Raw genomic sequence first — 16,384 nt, 5'->3', positions numbered from 1 at the left:
CACATAGCCTGTGGGTGCCTGCATGCGTGGGCATGGATACACACATGGACATGCATAAACATACACATGCCCATAGCCTGTGGGTGCCTGCATATGTGGGCATGGATACACACGTGGACATACACATGCACATAGCCTGTGGGTGCCTGCATGCGTGGGCATAGATACACACATGGACATACACATGCACATAGCCTGTGGGTGCCTGCATGCGTGGGCATGGATACACACGTGGACATACATAAACATACACATGCCCATAGCCTGTGGGTGCCTGCATATGTGGGCATGGATACACACGTGGACATACACATGCACATAGCCAAAAATAAAACTAAAAGATATTTTTCTTAAGTACAGTATTATTGTTTTGTTTGTTTACATAGAAAATGTTCTCTTTCATAGGAAATACATGATGAAATATTTGGGGTGGGGCAAAGTGCCATAATAGTTACATCACTCAGAAATTAAAATGCAGCTAACACAATACCTGCCCTGTTGGAAGAGGGAGCTGCTTGTTGGTCCCAGCCGCCCCGCCACTAAATAATCACACAGAAACTGTATTAATTAAATCACTGTTTGGCCCATTAGCTCTAGCTTTTTATTGGCTAACTCTTATATTAATTTAACCCATTTCTATTAATCTGTATATCACCATGTGGCAGTGGCTTACCGGCAAGGTTTCAGCATGCCTGACTCTGGCGGCTCCATGGCATCTCTCTGACTCCGCCCTTCTTTATCCCAGCATTCAGTTTAGTCTTTCCTACCTACCTAAGTTCTGCCCTATCAACGGGCCAAGGCAGTTTCTTTATTCATTAATGGGAATCACAGCACACATAGGGGACTCCCACATCACTGCCCCCAAGCCCTGAAGCCGAGGAATAAAGGGAAGAGGAAGAGGAAGCACACACACCCAAAGTTAACAAGCGCTGGACCAGGTCAACTTAAAAACTGTCAAAGTGGAAGGCTGAGAGGAGATGTAATTCCTGTCTTCAATCATAGCTTGCCACCCCTAAGGCTACTGAATTAACTAAATTATTGTATGTGCTCATGTGTTTTGTGTGTGTGTAAATATGTTTGCCATGGTTTGTGTGTGGAAATCAGAGGACTACTTTATGAAGCTGATTTTCTCTTTCTATCTTTTGTTAGTTCCAGGGATAGAATCCATCCCAGGATTTTATAGCAAGGGCCTTAACCCACTGAACTGATCTGATGGCCTCAAGTTTTTATAAAAAAATCCTTTCTGACCTTTTCTTTTCATGTAGATTCCTGTGTCCAGCCTGAGGGACTCGGTCCTGGAACTGGCAGTATTTGATCAACATGGGAGGAAGTTTGATAATTTCAGTTCATTAATACTCGAATGGAAATCTTCCAATGAGACGCTAGCCCATTTTGAAGATTCTAAGTCGATGGAGATGGTAGCCAAAAAGGATGGCAGTGGACAGACCCATTTGCACGGTACCGTAAGAGCTTGCGGGTGTAACCGGGTATTTGCTTACACGGTCCACATGCTGCCTGTGGGCAATTGTTTCCTTCCAAATTTCATCATGTGGCCTTTCATCTTTGATATATGTGCTTTTTTTGTTTTTTTTTTTTTGGTTTTGCGAGACAGGGTTTCTCTGTGGTTTTGGATCCTGTCCTGGAACTAGCTCTTGTAGACCAGGCTGGTCTCGAACTCACAGAGATCCACCTGCCTCTGCCTCCCGAGTGCTGGGATTAAAGGCGCGCGCCACCATCACCTGGCTTATGTGCTTTTTTTGTATTTTGTCTTTCAAGACAGAGTGTCTCTATGTAGCCCTGGCTGTCCTGGAACTCTCTCCATAGATGAGGCTGACCTCCATCAAACTCAAGAGATCCACCTGCTTCTGCCTCCCGAGTGCTGGGATTAAAGGCATGCGCCACCACTGCCCGTCTATTTGTGCTTTTTTAATAGAAAAACATAAAGGTAGGATTGGCGGTGCCACTCAGTGAGAGACCATATATGTAGTCTATGTGAGCCCTGGGGCCTGCCCCCCCCCCCCCCCAGTGCTGAGAAATCCAGAGGGGGTTGGTAGAAAGGAGAGAAAGAGAAGGGGAGGATCTGGGAATGTCGCCGTTTGGTAGTGTTTTCCTGACTCAGTCTTTAGCACTAGATAACAGCACGGTGGCTCTCACACCTGTAATCTCAGCACTCTGGAGGAAGAGGCAGGAGGATCACTGGCCTGGGCCCGTGAGATGCCTCCGTAGTTAAACATGCTTGCCACTGAAGATTGGAGACCTCGTTTGAACCCACAGAGCCCATTGACGTGTGGAAGGAGAGAGATGACCCCTCAAAGATCTTCTCTGACCCTACAGTCCCATTCCCTGTCTCTGTAGAATCACTATGGTGGCAGAGGCTGTGCATACATATCCTGAAAACTAGAGGCCTCCAAGGCCCTCGCCGCCACTAGCGAGGCTCAGGTCAGTGTGCCCTTTGTATCACACACTTCACTTTGGGCAAAGCAACTGCGCAAACGTCTTCCCAGGCTTCCTGCTGGCAAGGCTCCAGCATTGAGAGGGACAGCGAAGTCTGCGCTTTGGAGCAATGCTGCCACTATGTACCAAACAAGGAGATTTGGAAATACTTCAGAGGCCACGGCTGAGTCTGCGTGGTCACCGATCTTGGGCATCCTACCCACAATAGACTGAAACCGCAGAGGAGGTAGGGGAATCCTGAGGCCACAGTGTGCTCGCATGAACATGAGGACTTTTCTAGCGGGTGCCAAGGGACACTGGCTGATTTCACAGCTGTTTGTACCCTGCTGTGGCTCTTCCTTTGCTGGGCCTGCCCCAGAGTTCACCACTGGTTCCTTACTTGTACTCACCACCTCTGCTGCAGAGCTGTCTTCGGGGAGGCGAAAGGTGACAGATGGACCGGGGTGATGCTAAGAAGTTTGCAGATAGCCTGCCTACAAAAGGAAAGGACTTATGGGCAGAGAATCAAGAGCCCCCGCCCAGGAGTGCTTGCTGCCCCAGCTCCTGGGACCCCCTCCACCCAGGAGTGCCTTTGTGTCACACAGGTGGCTGTAGGTGCTGTGTTTGGGGAAGTAATTGATGAGGATGGCTGGTTCCGGTGCTGCTCTGAACACTGCTTCTCTGAAGAGCTCTCTCCATGAGCTGCAGCTTCATTGCTGGAATGTTCCAGCGACTGGACTCTTTCCTCCTTGGCTCCCTCTCCGGACTGTGGGTCTTCCAGGGTCAGGAGCTTGCCTTTCTAGAGTACAATTGGTAGGTGGACTTTGAGTCTATATGTGGTAGAAACTGCATCCTCACAGCAAAGAGCCCTAGCCCACTACTTTTCCTGGGAGGGGCTTCCAGCATGTCTGCAAAGCCGCCAATCAAGGCAAACTCTTCAAGTGAGCACCTCTCACTGTCATCTAGCTGCCTGCACCCCCCTTCAGGGAGTGAAGGGTCATCAAAGGAAACTGAACACTGGGGAAAAAAAGTCCTCTGAGGTCCACAGTGTCCCATGGCATGTCCCCTCACACACGTCAAACACACAGGAAAGATTAAAAAAAGAAGGAGGAGAAGTTGAGGTCATCCTCAGCTACACCACTAGTTTTGAGGTCATCGTGGTATAACAAAAACCAAAAGAAGGAAGGAAGAAAGGAAGGAGAGAGAGACAGAGAAAGAGGCACTTGGGAGGCAGAGGCAGGCAGATTCCATTGAGTTCAAGGCCAGCCTGGTCTACAAAGTAAGTTCCAGGATAGCTACACAGAGAAACTCTGTCTTGAAAAAAAAGAAAAAGAAAGAAAGAAGAAATAAAAAAGGAAAGAAAAAGAAAGAGGAGGAAGGAAAAAAGAAGTGTGGGATAGTGGATATGGAAAAGAAAAAAGAAGTGAAACCTCAGTACAGAATGTATCCAGGGAGGTAAAATAACCCCTCCTTAAGACAAAAAGTAAACAACTCAGAATAGCTTCAGGAAGTTCCTAAAACTGACCAGATTCACTAGGTCCCTCCCTTCCAAGAATAAACAATAAAGACAGCTGAAAGTGACTTCAGACAAGCTGAGCTGCTTGGAAGAGACACAGACCAGACAGCCTGGGAGAAGCAGAGATAAGCCACACTGCGAAGAGGCGAAGAGGCGGCTGAGACCCAGTGAGCTCCAGGGTCAGGACACTCTCCAGCCTGTGATGCTACCTGCAGACCGGGCATACACCCCAAGTTTCCAGCATCTGGGAGCTGTCACCTATGCTGGGGTGGGCTTTTTGATACAACTGTCTTCAAATTATTTCTACTCATTTAAGTAACTCCTCATCAATATTCATGTAAGAAATCCCAATAAAACTCAGTGGTCCAGCAAGGTGGGCTTTGGTGGTATCATGCTTTGTGGTCTGTTGTTGGGTCTGTATCTGGAGTGAGTGGATCTTTGTTTCCACATCCCCTTGAATAGTGCCACACAGATGGTGAGGGGGTCTGAATGGGTGTGGACCCCATAGACTCAAATATCTGAATGTTTGGTTCCCAGCTGGTGGGCTACTTGTTTAAGAAGGATTAGGCAACATGATCTTGCTGGAGGTGTGTCACTAGGGGACTTAAGGTTTTCAAAGCCCACACCATCCCCAGCTAGCTCTCTCTGACTCATGTTTGTGGATGAGATTTAAGCCCTCAGCTATGACTTCAGCACCCAGCCTGCCTGCTTACAGCCATGCCTCCCACTGTAGTGATCATGGAACCGTGAGCCCCAGATTAAATGCTTCTTTTATAGATTTTCTTGGTCATAATGATAGGAAAGTAACTAAGCCAGATGGGGAGGAGAAGAAAGAAACACAGCTCTAATCCCAGAACTGGGGTCTATAGCAAGAGGCAAGCCTGGGCTATGGGGTAAGACCATGTATCAAAACAAACAGGAAGGGAAAGGGCAGTGAGAAGGTGCTGCAGGGAAAGAAACTTGCAGGGAAGCCTGACAACCCAAGATAATACCATGTGGCAGAAGGAGTGAACCAGTTCCTAAAGCTATCCTCTTACTGTGAGTCCACCGAACAAGAATAGAGACTGTTTCACAAAGTCTTTCAGTAGAATTAAACAAGCTTCATTTTCTGTCAGACAGAACTGTCTCTTTAAGGCAGGTTTGAAAGAACAGCCTAGAACACAGAAGAAAGTGTGGGGCTCATATAGATCAAAACCCGCAAGACTGGAAGGTCCCAAGGGGTTTTAGTTGTGCAGGAACTGGGCAGAACATCTCCTCAGGGTGGAGATCAGGGTCTGGTCAGAGTGTAGGCTGTGAAACATGATGTCAAACTCCAGAAAATGGATCAAGAGAAGGTCAAACTTGAGTGTTACAGAAAACAGGGATGAAGTGTTTTTGACTTCGTAACAATATGGCCTCTTAAATCTTAAACTGGAGTCTGGTCGGTCCAACACTTACCTGTGTACACACAAAATAAAAAAGTAAACAAATAAGCCGGGCGGTGGTGGCGCACGCCTTTAATCCCACTGGGGAGGCAGAGGCAGGCGGATCTATGGGAGTTTGAGGCCAGCCTGGTCGACAAGAGCTAGTTCTGGGATGGGCACCAAAGCTACAGAGAAACCCTGTCTCGAAAAACAAAACAAAACAACAACAACAAAAAAAACAAATAAATGGGGGCTCGAGAGAACTAGAACTCCAGTTCCAGGGCACCCAACACCCTTACACAGACATACATGTGGGCAAAACACCAGTGCACATAAAATAAAAAGAAAATAAACAAATAAATGTAAGAAAAAAACATTAAAACTGGGCATGGTGACACAAACCTTTATTCCAGCACTCAGGTGTCTGGGAAGTGCAGGATGATGCTTATTGTGTTCAAGGCCAGCCTGAACTGCATGAGACCCTCAAGACAACAAAGAGGAAAATTAATTTTAAAATGGCTTGAACTATGCCCATAAAAATCCCAGCAAAATTCTTCAAAGACCTCAAAAGAATGGTACTCAACTTCATTTGGAAAAGCAAAACAATCCTGTACAATAAAAGAACTTCTGGAGGCATCACAATCCCTGACTTCAAACTCTACTACAGAGCTACAGTACTGAAAACAGTCTGGTATTGACATAAGAACAGAAAGGAGGACCAATGGAACCAAATAGAAGACCCATATATCAATCCACACATCTTCAAACGCCTGATCTTTGATAAAGAAGCAAATAATATCAAATTGAAAAAAGAAAGCATATTTAACACGTGGTGCTGGCATAACTGGATATCAACATGTAGAAGAATGAAAATAGACCCATATCTATCACCATGCACAAAACTCAAGTCCAAATGGATCAAAGACCTCAACATCAGAGGTCTGATCTCCAAATATACAAAGAACTCAAGAAATTGGACACCAAAAGATTACATAATCCAATAAAAAAATGGAGTACAGACCTAAATAGAAAACTCTCAACAGAGGAATCTAAAATGGCTGAAAGACACTTAAGGAAATGTTCAGCATCCTAAGTCATCAGAGAAATACAAATCAAAACAACTCTGAGATTCCATCTTACACCTGTAAGAATGGCCAAGACCATCAACACTGATGGCAACTTATGCTGGAGAGGTTGTGGGGAAAAGGGAACACTTCTGCATTGCTGGTGGGAATGCAAGCTGGTCCAACCCCTTTGGATGTCAGTGTAGCGATTTCTAGAAAATTAGGAAACAACCTTCCACCTGCATCCAGAAGTTCATCCCTTCCTGACAGCATCCTCTCTGCCGTCCTCTGCGTCACCCTCCACACTAATGTCCTCAGTGATTGTCCTAAAACACAGGTCTGGGATGGAGAGCAGAGAGACTGCCCTCTCAACCTGCACAAAACCTGGGTTTGATCTCCAGCACCACGTAAACAGGATGTGATAAGCTCTGCCGTCCCAGTGCCCAGGCCAAAGCAGGAGGTCAGAGTTCCTGGCCATCTTCCAGCCTCCAAGTTCAAGATAAGCTCCAGCTGCACAAGACCCTGAGTCAAAAATAACAAAACCATGAAACAGCCAGGCATGCTGGGTGCTCACCTTTAATCCCAGCACTCAGGAGGCAGAGGCAGGGGGATCTCTGTGAGTTTGGAGGTCAGTGTGATCTACAGAGTGAATTATTTCCAGAACAGTCAGAGCTGTTACACAGAGAAACCCTGTCTCGAAAAACTAAACAAATCTTTGAAATAAAATAGAAAGTGAACATAAAGGATCTGCAGACAGAGCTCAGTGTTACACACTAGCCTCAGATGTCACATAAGCGCTCCAACACCCAGCTGCCCCACTCTCCCAGGAACTCTGATCGTTAACTATGGCAGTGTCTCTCCTGCCCTGGCTTTATACACAAGCTCCATGTTCCTTTAGATGTTCCTCATCACTGAACTATAAACTGTCTCTCAGGAGACTGGGAACTTCCGGAATTTCTCTGCTCCTAGTCTGAAGTAGACATTCTGAGCATCAGGTGGTAGCGTATGCTATAATCTCGGTGACAGGAGGCAGAGGCCGGAGCAGCCCAAGTCCTGGGACAGCTTAGGCTATAGCAAGTCAGGGCCAGCCGGGGGATGTGAGACTTTGTTTAAGGAAAGGAAAGGAAAGAGGGTTGGCCGTGGTGGCACAGGTCTTTAACCGAGCACTCAGGAGAGAGAAACTGGTGGATCTCTGCGAGTTTGAGGCCAGCCAGGGTTATGCAATGAGAACCTGTCTCAAAAAGAAATGAGAGAGCAAAGCAGACAGACAGACAGACAGACAGACAGACAGACAAAGAGGTACAGCAGATTGACTCAGCAGGTAAAGGTGTGTGATGATGACCTAGTTCAATCCCCACGACCAACATGTTGGAAGGTAACTGAGCCCACAAATACCCTCGGACACATGGACCCCACCACCACACACACACGCACACGCATTAAACTAAAAACAGTAGCGATGCACCATTTCAATTCTTCTAGTGACTGATTGTCATGTGTATAAAGATAAGGGAGCCAAGAGAAGGCCCCAAAAGACTCCCTGTCACTGCTATTTATAAATTGAAAACTTATATACAAAAATGACCCCATGCATTTGCTTTCTGTCCATTTGTGGAATTATAGGCCATTACAGGAAGAAAGAATTTTAGGTTTTGCCTGGCCTAATTTCTCATTTAATAAAGGACATGAGAGGTCAATTTTTGCTCCAAGTCATGCAAACCCAGTGTTCTCTTTTTTTTTTTTTTTCAGAAGGACAGATGTGAAAGTGTTCTCCTTTTTTTTTTTTTTTTTTGACTTCCCCCTTTCAGTGTTTTTCTCTCCACAGTAAATGTTGGAAAACACTGAGACAGACTTTGGTTTTCCGGAGACCGCTTTGCAGAGGGTGTTACTGTCTCTTACAGTGTTTTCCTGCTTTAGGCCATCAGACCCTTAAAGTCCATCGAACGAAGGGGACTGTGCTCATTGCAGTCAACTTCGTGGGCTATTCAGGAAAGAAAAGCCCGGAGGTGAGTGAAAATTCTCATTACGGGGATCTAGATTAGGGCCTGGCATGGCCGCCGCACATGCCTGCAATGCTAGCCTGAGCTACGGAATGAGATCCTATCCCAAAACGCAACAGTTTATAAAAAAAAAAGAGAGAGTCTACAAAGTTAAGTGGGCAGGGAAAGGGGGGTCTAGGAAGAGTTGGGGGAGGGGAGGATATGATCAAAATATGTTGTATGAAATTCTCAAAGAACTAATAAAATTAAAAAAGGACTGGGCGGTGGTGGCGCACACCTTTAATCCCAGCTCTTGGGAAGCAGAGACAGGTTAGGTTAATCTCTGTGAGTTCGAGGCCAGCCTGGTCTACAGAGTGAACTCCAGGACAGCCAGAGCTACACAGAAAAACCCTGTCTCTAATAATAATAATAATAATAATAATAATAATAATGAATAAAAATAAAGAAGGAAGGAAAGAAGGGGAAGAAGGAAAGGGAGGAAAAGGGAAAGAAATAGAATGAACTCAAATGTAAAGTTCCTCTCTAGAAGCCACTAGGTGGAATTTTCTCCTCGAGTCAGTTTCTGCTGTCCTCTGTGCTCACTCCCTGGTTAGGAAATCTCCAACTCGCCCAGATCTGCAGTGGCGGAACTGCTCCTGGTGGAGGATGTCACTGTGAGGCCCAAGAACGCTACCATCTACAACCATCCTGACGTGAAGGTGAGGAGACGCCTGCCTACCTGCTGACAAGCTGCAGTGTCTTGAAAGCCAGTCTGTGGCGGTCCCGTCTTGTTGTCTTCTGTCTGCACACTGTTCTTTTGTTACATAGAAGTCATCTCCTGGGGGGGCTGAAGAGATGGCTCAGCGGTTAAGAGCATTGCCTGCTCTTCCAAAGGTCCTGAGTTCAATTCCCAGCAACCACATGGTGGCTCACAGCCATCTGTAATGAGGTCTGGTGCCCTCTTCTGGCCTGCAGACATATATGGAGACAGACTATTGTATACATAATAAGTAAATATTTTCAAAAAAAAAAGTCATCTCCTGTGGGCTATAAACCAAAAGCAAGGAGCATTGTTTGTCTGATTTTTCTACAGGAAGTATTTCACCTTGTGGAAGGGTCTGGCTACTTCCTAGTCAACAGCAGTGAGCAAGATATCGTTACCATCGTTTACGCAGAAGCAGAAAGCTCTATCCAGGTGGGTTGGTGAGCTTTCCAAGCTCAAGGTCTCAGTTCAAAGTGCTTTTTTGTTTTGATTTTGTGTTTTGAACTTTTTATCACATTATTTAGTGTGTGTGTCTGTCTGTCTGCGTGTATGTGTGTTAGTGTCTGTGTATATGTCTCTGTGTGTGTCTAATCTATATCTTTATACATCTTTACAAATGAAGCATAAACAAAAGCAACAATTATTAAATGAATATTCCACAACAAGAGAGATGGCTCAGTGGCACCTCCTACTGAGACCAAGGAACCCTCCCACTGTGCTGTACCTAATAAGCACACCGAGGTTCTGGGTTACTGTGTGGTTGGAGAACCCCGCCCAGAAAAAAAAAAAGCGAGAGATGGCTCAGTGGTTAAAAACACTGGCAGCTCTTCTAGAGGACCTGGGTTCAAGTCCCAACACCCACATTCACAATTGTCTATAACTCTAGTTCCAGGGATCCTCTGGCCTCTGAAGATTACCCATCACATGACAATTTATCAATATAATTCATATCACAACTATTATCATGAAGAAATATTGGGTTTTGTCAAATATGTTTTCTGCATGAACTAAAATAATTATATGATTTCCATCCTGAGTCCATGTAGATTATGTATCACATTTATTAACTTGTATACATGGAAACAGCCCTGCATCTCTGGAATGAAGCCAGTTCAATTACAAGGAACAATCTTTGTTGTTGTTGTTGTTGTTTTTCATTTTGGGAGACAGAGTTTCTCTGTGTAACAATCCTGGCTATCCTGGAACTCACTTTGTAGAAGAGCCTGGCCTCAAACTCAGAGACCTGCCTCTGCCTTCTGGGTGCTGGAATTAAAACTGTGAACCACCACTGCCTGGCTCAACAATCTTTTTGATGTGTTGGGATTTTTTGTTGTTGTTTTTTTAATTTTTTTGATTTTTGTTTTTCTGAGACAGGGTCTACCTGTGTAGTCCTGGATGTCCTGGCACTCCCCAGGTTGGCCTCAAACTCACAGAGATCTACCCGTCCCTGCCTTCCTAGTGCTGGGATTAAGGCATGGGTTACCACTTCCAGTTTGATGTGTTCTTGGGTTTGGTTTACACGGTTTTGGGGGTTTATTTTTGGGTTTTTTTTAAGGTAGTTTTTAAGACAAAGTGTCACTGTTTGCCCTGGGTAGCCTGGTACTCAGTATGTAGACCAGGCTGCTCCTAGAGTTCAAGGCTTATCTCATCTCTGCCTCTATCCCACGGGTACTGGGAGTGGAGACACGAACCACCATGCCTACCTACAGTATTTGTTTTTGTTTTTGTTTTTTTTTTATTTTTGTATTTTTGTTTCTTCAAGACAGAGTTTCTCTGGGTAGTCCTGGCTGTCCTAGAACTTGCTCTGTAAACCAGGCTGGCCTCAAACTCACAGAGATCTGCCTGCCTCCTGAGTGCTGTGATTAAAGGCGTGTACCACCACACCCAGACCTGTTTTTAATACATGTTTTATTCTACTAGTTTTTAGATTATGTGTATACGTGAGTGCCAGTGGCAACCAGGGCCAGAGAAAGGTGTCTGGTCTCCCGGAGCTGGAGATAGTGGCTGTGGCACGTGGGATATGGGTGCCGGGAATTGAATTGGGTGCTCTGAACACAGTGATCACGGCCACTGACACTGGGAGTGGACACAGGGTGACCACGGCCACTGACACTGGGAGTGGACACAGGGTGACCACGGCCGCTGACACTGGGAGTGGACACAGGGTGACCACGGCCGCTGACACTGGGAGTGGACACAGGGTGACCACGGCCGCTGACACTGGGAGTGGACACAGTGATCACGGCTGCTGACACTGGGAGTGGACACAGGGTGACCACGGCCGCTGACACTGGGAGTGGACACAGTGACCACGGCCGCTGACACTGGGAGTGGACACAGGGTGACCACGGCCGCTGACACTGGGAGTGGACACAGGGTGACCACGGCCGCTGACACTGGGAGTGGACACAGGGTGACCACGGCCGCTGACACTGGGAGTGGACACAGGGTGACCACGGCCGCTGACACTGGGAGTGGACACAGGGTGACCACGGCCGCTGACACTGGGAGTGGACACAGGGTGACCACAGCCGCTGACACTGGGAGTGGACACAGGGTGACCACGGCTGCTGATAGCAGACACAGGGTGACCACGGCCGCTGACACTGGGAGTGGACACAGGGTGACCACGGCTGCTGATAGCAGACACAGGGTGACCACGGCTGCTGATAGCAGACACAGGGTGACCACGGCTGCTGATAGCAGACACAGGGTGACCACGGCTGCTGATAGCAGACACACAGTGACCACGGCCGCTGATAGCAGACACAGAGTGACCACAGCCGCTGATAGCAGACACAGGGTGACCACGGCTGCTGATAGCAGACACACAGTGACCACGGCCGCTGATAGCAGACACAGGGTGACCACGGCTGCTGATAGCAGACACAGGGTGACCACGGCTGCTGATAGCAGACACAGGGTGACCACGGCTGCTGATGCACAGTAAGTAGCTTTGGTACAAAGACAGAAGCCAAGTGTCATCCATTTTCACCGCCACCTCCACCTGCAGTCATAGCCCATACATATGTGTTTTCTTCATGAAAGTCACCCTGCTGGTGACTAAGGAGCCCGGGGTGTGTGTTAGAGTCTGCTAATACAGGTCTGTGGTTCTGCCTCGCACTAAACACCATCTACTTCCTTCTAGGTGGTTCCAGTCCATCCTGGATTTCTAACCTTGGAAGTGTACGACCTGTGCTTGGCTTTCTTGGGTCCAGCAACTGCCTGGCTCAGGGTGTCAGACATACAGGAGGTGGAGCTGGATCTGATCGACAAGGTGAGCGTTGTTTCGTGTCAGGAGTGGCGCAGGCCTGATTCACTCCCCCAGCACATTTACGAGTATCTCCTCCACTCAGCTCCTGCAGGCCTTAGACTAATGCAACGCCTTTAATCTCTGTGAGTTCCAAGTCAGCCTGGTCTAAGGAGTGAGTTCCAGGACAGTCAGGACTACACAGAGTAACCCTGTCTCCAAAAACAAAACAAAACAAAAATGTGCACCATCAGACTAGAGAGATGGCTCAGTGGTTAAGAGCACAGCTGCTCTTCCAAAGGTCCTGAGTTCAATTCCCAGCAACCACATGGTGGCTCACAACCATCTGTAATAAGATCTGGCGCCCTCTTCTGGCCAGCAGCATACATGCAGGCAGAACACTGTATACATAATAAATAAATAAATCTTAAAAAAACAGTATGTGCCATCATCACCTGGCTGACTTAATTTTTTTATTTATTTATTTATTTATTTTGGATTTTCGAGACAGGGTTTCTCCGTAGCTTTTTGGTTCCTGTTCTGGAACTAGCTCTTGTAGACCAGGCTGGCCTCGAACTCACAGAGATCCGCCTGCCTCTGCCTCCCGAGTGCTGGGATTAAAGGTGTGCACCACCACCGCCCAGCACCCAGGAGGCAGATCTCTGTGAGTGTGAAGCCGACCTGTTCTACCTCATGAGCTTCAGGCCAGCCTGCGCCACATAGTGGGGAGGGGAGAAGAGGAGAGGCTGGGGTGGAGAGAGCCGAGTAGATGGCTCCATGGGTGAGACTGCCAAGTCTGAGAACCTGACTCCCCTAGGACCCACGTGGTGGGAGAAGAGGGCTAACTCCTGCAAGCCGTGTTCTGACCTCCCTGGCACACTGTGGCATATACAAGCGTGCACACAAAAATAAACATATAAAGACTGACCTCCCTGGCACACTGTGGCATATACAAGCGTGCACACAAAAATAAACATATAAAGAAAGGAATGAATGGGGGGGCTACAAATATCGCACACAGCTTCAAGATCATTGCTCAGAGGCCTACCAGGAGCATCTGGATGCACAGAAATGTCTGTCCCCTCAGAAATGTCCCCATCCTTACTCAGTGGAGTGCATATGCTACATGCTACCTTTTTCAACTGCTAGGTTGAGATCGGCAAAACCGTGTTAGTGGTTGTGAGGGTTCTTGGCTCTTCCAAACACCCTTTTCGGAACAAGTACTTCAGAAACATGGATGTCAGACTTCAACTGGCGTCTGCCATTGTCACCCTGAGGTAAGTTCTGCTCAGTACCGACAGTCTCCCTCCTGGTGGCCTGGTCAGCTTCCCTTACCAAAAGGGTTCCCTCCTGTCCTTTTGGTAGTTTACTCAGTCCATGCTCTTTCCCACAGTCTGTGTCTATATTCATTCAAGCTGGGTGCTGTGGTGTGTACCTGTAAGCCCAGCGTTCCAGAGGCTGAGACACAAAGACCACAGGTTCGAGGCCAGCTTATGCTCCATAGGACTCTCTCAAAAAAACGAAAGTAGGGGCTGGGGAGATGGCTCAGTGGTTAAGAGTTTGATTCCCAGCCCCTACATGGTGTCTCTCGACCATACATAACTCCAGTTCCAGGGGCTCCAACGCCCTCTTCTGGCCTCCGTGGGCACCAGACACACAAGGGGCACAGACATGGGCACAAACTCATATAAACTAAAATTATAAAATTAAATATTAAAACTTAAAAAGTCAAGAGCCCTAACTGTCTTGTTTGAGCACTAAAATAGGTCTTTTTTTTTCCCTGAAACTCTCTTGGGATGTTATCTTTTGGGACTGCTTCTGCCTGGAAGACCTTCGAAACTGTGTTGGCCAACGAACACTCTTAGTATTCTTTGAAAACGAAGAGATACAAGGATTTCCTGGGCACGGTAGCTTATTTCTGTCATCCCAGCACTTGGGAGACAGGATTAGGAGTTCAAGGCCAGCCTAGGTTATATGAGATTCTGTCTTAAAATATGAAGAAAAAGTGCTACAGATTTGGTATTCCCAGTTCTGCCCCTCCGTTTTCATTGCACTCACTCCTTGTCAGCCTTAAAAAAGGCTTTGCTCCCCTGGCACCACCGTCATTGCGGAAGGTTAGGCTTGACTTTGGAGATGCATTTTCCGGAAGGTCCCTCTAGCCAGAATTAGAATGTATTGAGCATCTTAGAAAGAACAATTACTGGTCTTTCTCAAAACCAGATCGTAGTAGGACTTAGTGGTGCATGACTTAAACCCAGCATTGGAAAAGCAGAGGCAGGAAGATCTCTGTGAATTCAAAGCCAGTCTGCCCTATGTAGAGTTCCAGGACAGCCAGGACTATAGAGAGAGACCCTGTTTTGGAAAACAAAATAAACCGCTGGGCAGTGGTGGCGCACGCCTCTAATCCCAGCACTCAGGAGGCAGAGGCAGGCGGATCTCTGTGAGTTTGAGGTCAGCCTGGTCTACAGAGCAAGTTCCAGGACAGGCTCCAAAGCCACAGAACTCCGAAGCCTGTCTCAAAAAAGAAAAGAAAAAGAAAGGAAAGGAAAACAAAATAAACCAAGCCAAACCACTACCAGAGCCCCCTGGTCTTCCTCACCCCCACACTGACCTTTGCAGGCTAATGGAGGATCAGGATGAGTACTCTGAAAACTACGTGCTCCGGGCCGTCACCATTGGGCAAACTACACTTGTGGCCACTGCCACAGACAGGATGGGAAGAAAGTTCACATCCACACCGCGGCACATCGAGGTGAGTAGTCTGTGCAGGTCCTCACTTAGCGTCGTCCGTCCCTTCTGTTTACACATGGCAGGCTTTCTTGAGATTTTTCTGTTTACAATTAACTGTCTCCTTTCCCCCAGAATTAAATAAATATATGGGATCCAGTTCTTGTAGAAAATTTAGAAAGCACAAAAAATGTTAAAGATTTAGAAATGTCAGGGTAAAGTGGGCACACCACACACACACACACACACACACATATATGTATTCATGGGCGGGTGAGACTGCTTAGCTGGTACAGTGCTTGCTAGCAAAGCACCATTGTCCCGTGAGCTCGATCCATGAACACATGATGGAAGCAGAATCTGACGCCTGAAAGCTGTCCCCTGGCTTTCACACACATGACATGCACACACACTAATAAAAATAAATTAATAACCCCGGTGTGGTAGCACACACCTTTAGTCCTAGCCCTGGGGAGGCAGAAGCAGGTGGTTCGCCACGAGTTTCAGGCTGGACTACATAGCAGGTTCCAAGACAGCAAAAGAATCATAGTGAGACCTTGTCTCAAAAATCACTAAAAATAATTTATCAAAAAATGGAATAAGAAATCTGTGCCAGGCAGTGGTGGCACACACCTTTAATCCCAGCACTCAGGAGGCAGAGGAAGGTGGATCTCTATGAGTTTGAGACCAGCCTGGCTACAGAGCTAGTTCCAGGACAGTTAGAGCTGTTTCACAGAGAAACCTGTCTCGGACTCTACCATTATCAAGCTTTTCTTTATGGTAGTGCTTCTTGTAAAATCAGAACTCAATAGGCAGAGACAGGAGAACTGTAGCAAGTTTGAGACCAGCCTGGTCTATCTAGAGTTTAGGACCCACGCCCCTCCAAAGCTTCACAATTAGACCCTGCTTTAATAAGCAAACATACAAAAGTATATTTTCTGGGGCTAGAGAGATGGCTCAGTGGTTAAGCCACATTACACAACCATCTGTAATGAGATGTGGTGCCCTCTCCACCCTGCAGGCGTACATACAGAAAGAGTACCACATACATAAAATAAATCTTTAAAAAAAATTTTAAAAGTAGCTGGGTAGTGGTGGCGCACGCCTTTAATCCCAGCACTTGGGAGGCAGAGGCAGGCGGATCTCTGTGAGTTCGAGGCCAGCCTGGTCTACAAAGCTAGTTCCACAATAGTCAGTACTGTTACACAGAGAAACACTGTCTCAAAAGTTCAAAAATAAATAAATCAAT

The 16,384-nt window shown here is 47.0% G+C and overlaps 1 protein-coding gene across 1 annotated transcript in view; it reads left to right on the top strand.

Moving 5' to 3' along the window:
* Positions 1-16,384, top strand: part of Nup210l (nucleoporin 210 like) — a 97,790-nt gene that overhangs the window by 47,013 nt on the left and 34,393 nt on the right. The window contains exons 17-23 of the mRNA XM_075979207.1: positions 1,266-1,458; positions 8,334-8,422; positions 9,010-9,114; positions 9,489-9,590; positions 12,307-12,435; positions 13,558-13,685; positions 15,028-15,160. Of these exons, the coding sequence (XP_075835322.1) occupies positions 1,266-1,458; positions 8,334-8,422; positions 9,010-9,114; positions 9,489-9,590; positions 12,307-12,435; positions 13,558-13,685; positions 15,028-15,160 (879 nt within the window). The remainder of the gene's footprint in view (positions 1-1,265; positions 1,459-8,333; positions 8,423-9,009; positions 9,115-9,488; positions 9,591-12,306; positions 12,436-13,557; positions 13,686-15,027; positions 15,161-16,384) is intronic.

Source organism: Microtus pennsylvanicus, chromosome 7, assembly GCF_037038515.1.
Source record: "Microtus pennsylvanicus isolate mMicPen1 chromosome 7, mMicPen1.hap1, whole genome shotgun sequence".
Lineage (NCBI taxonomy): Eukaryota > Metazoa > Chordata > Mammalia > Rodentia > Cricetidae > Microtus > Microtus pennsylvanicus.
This window is presented reverse-complemented; position numbering and strand designations above follow the sequence as displayed.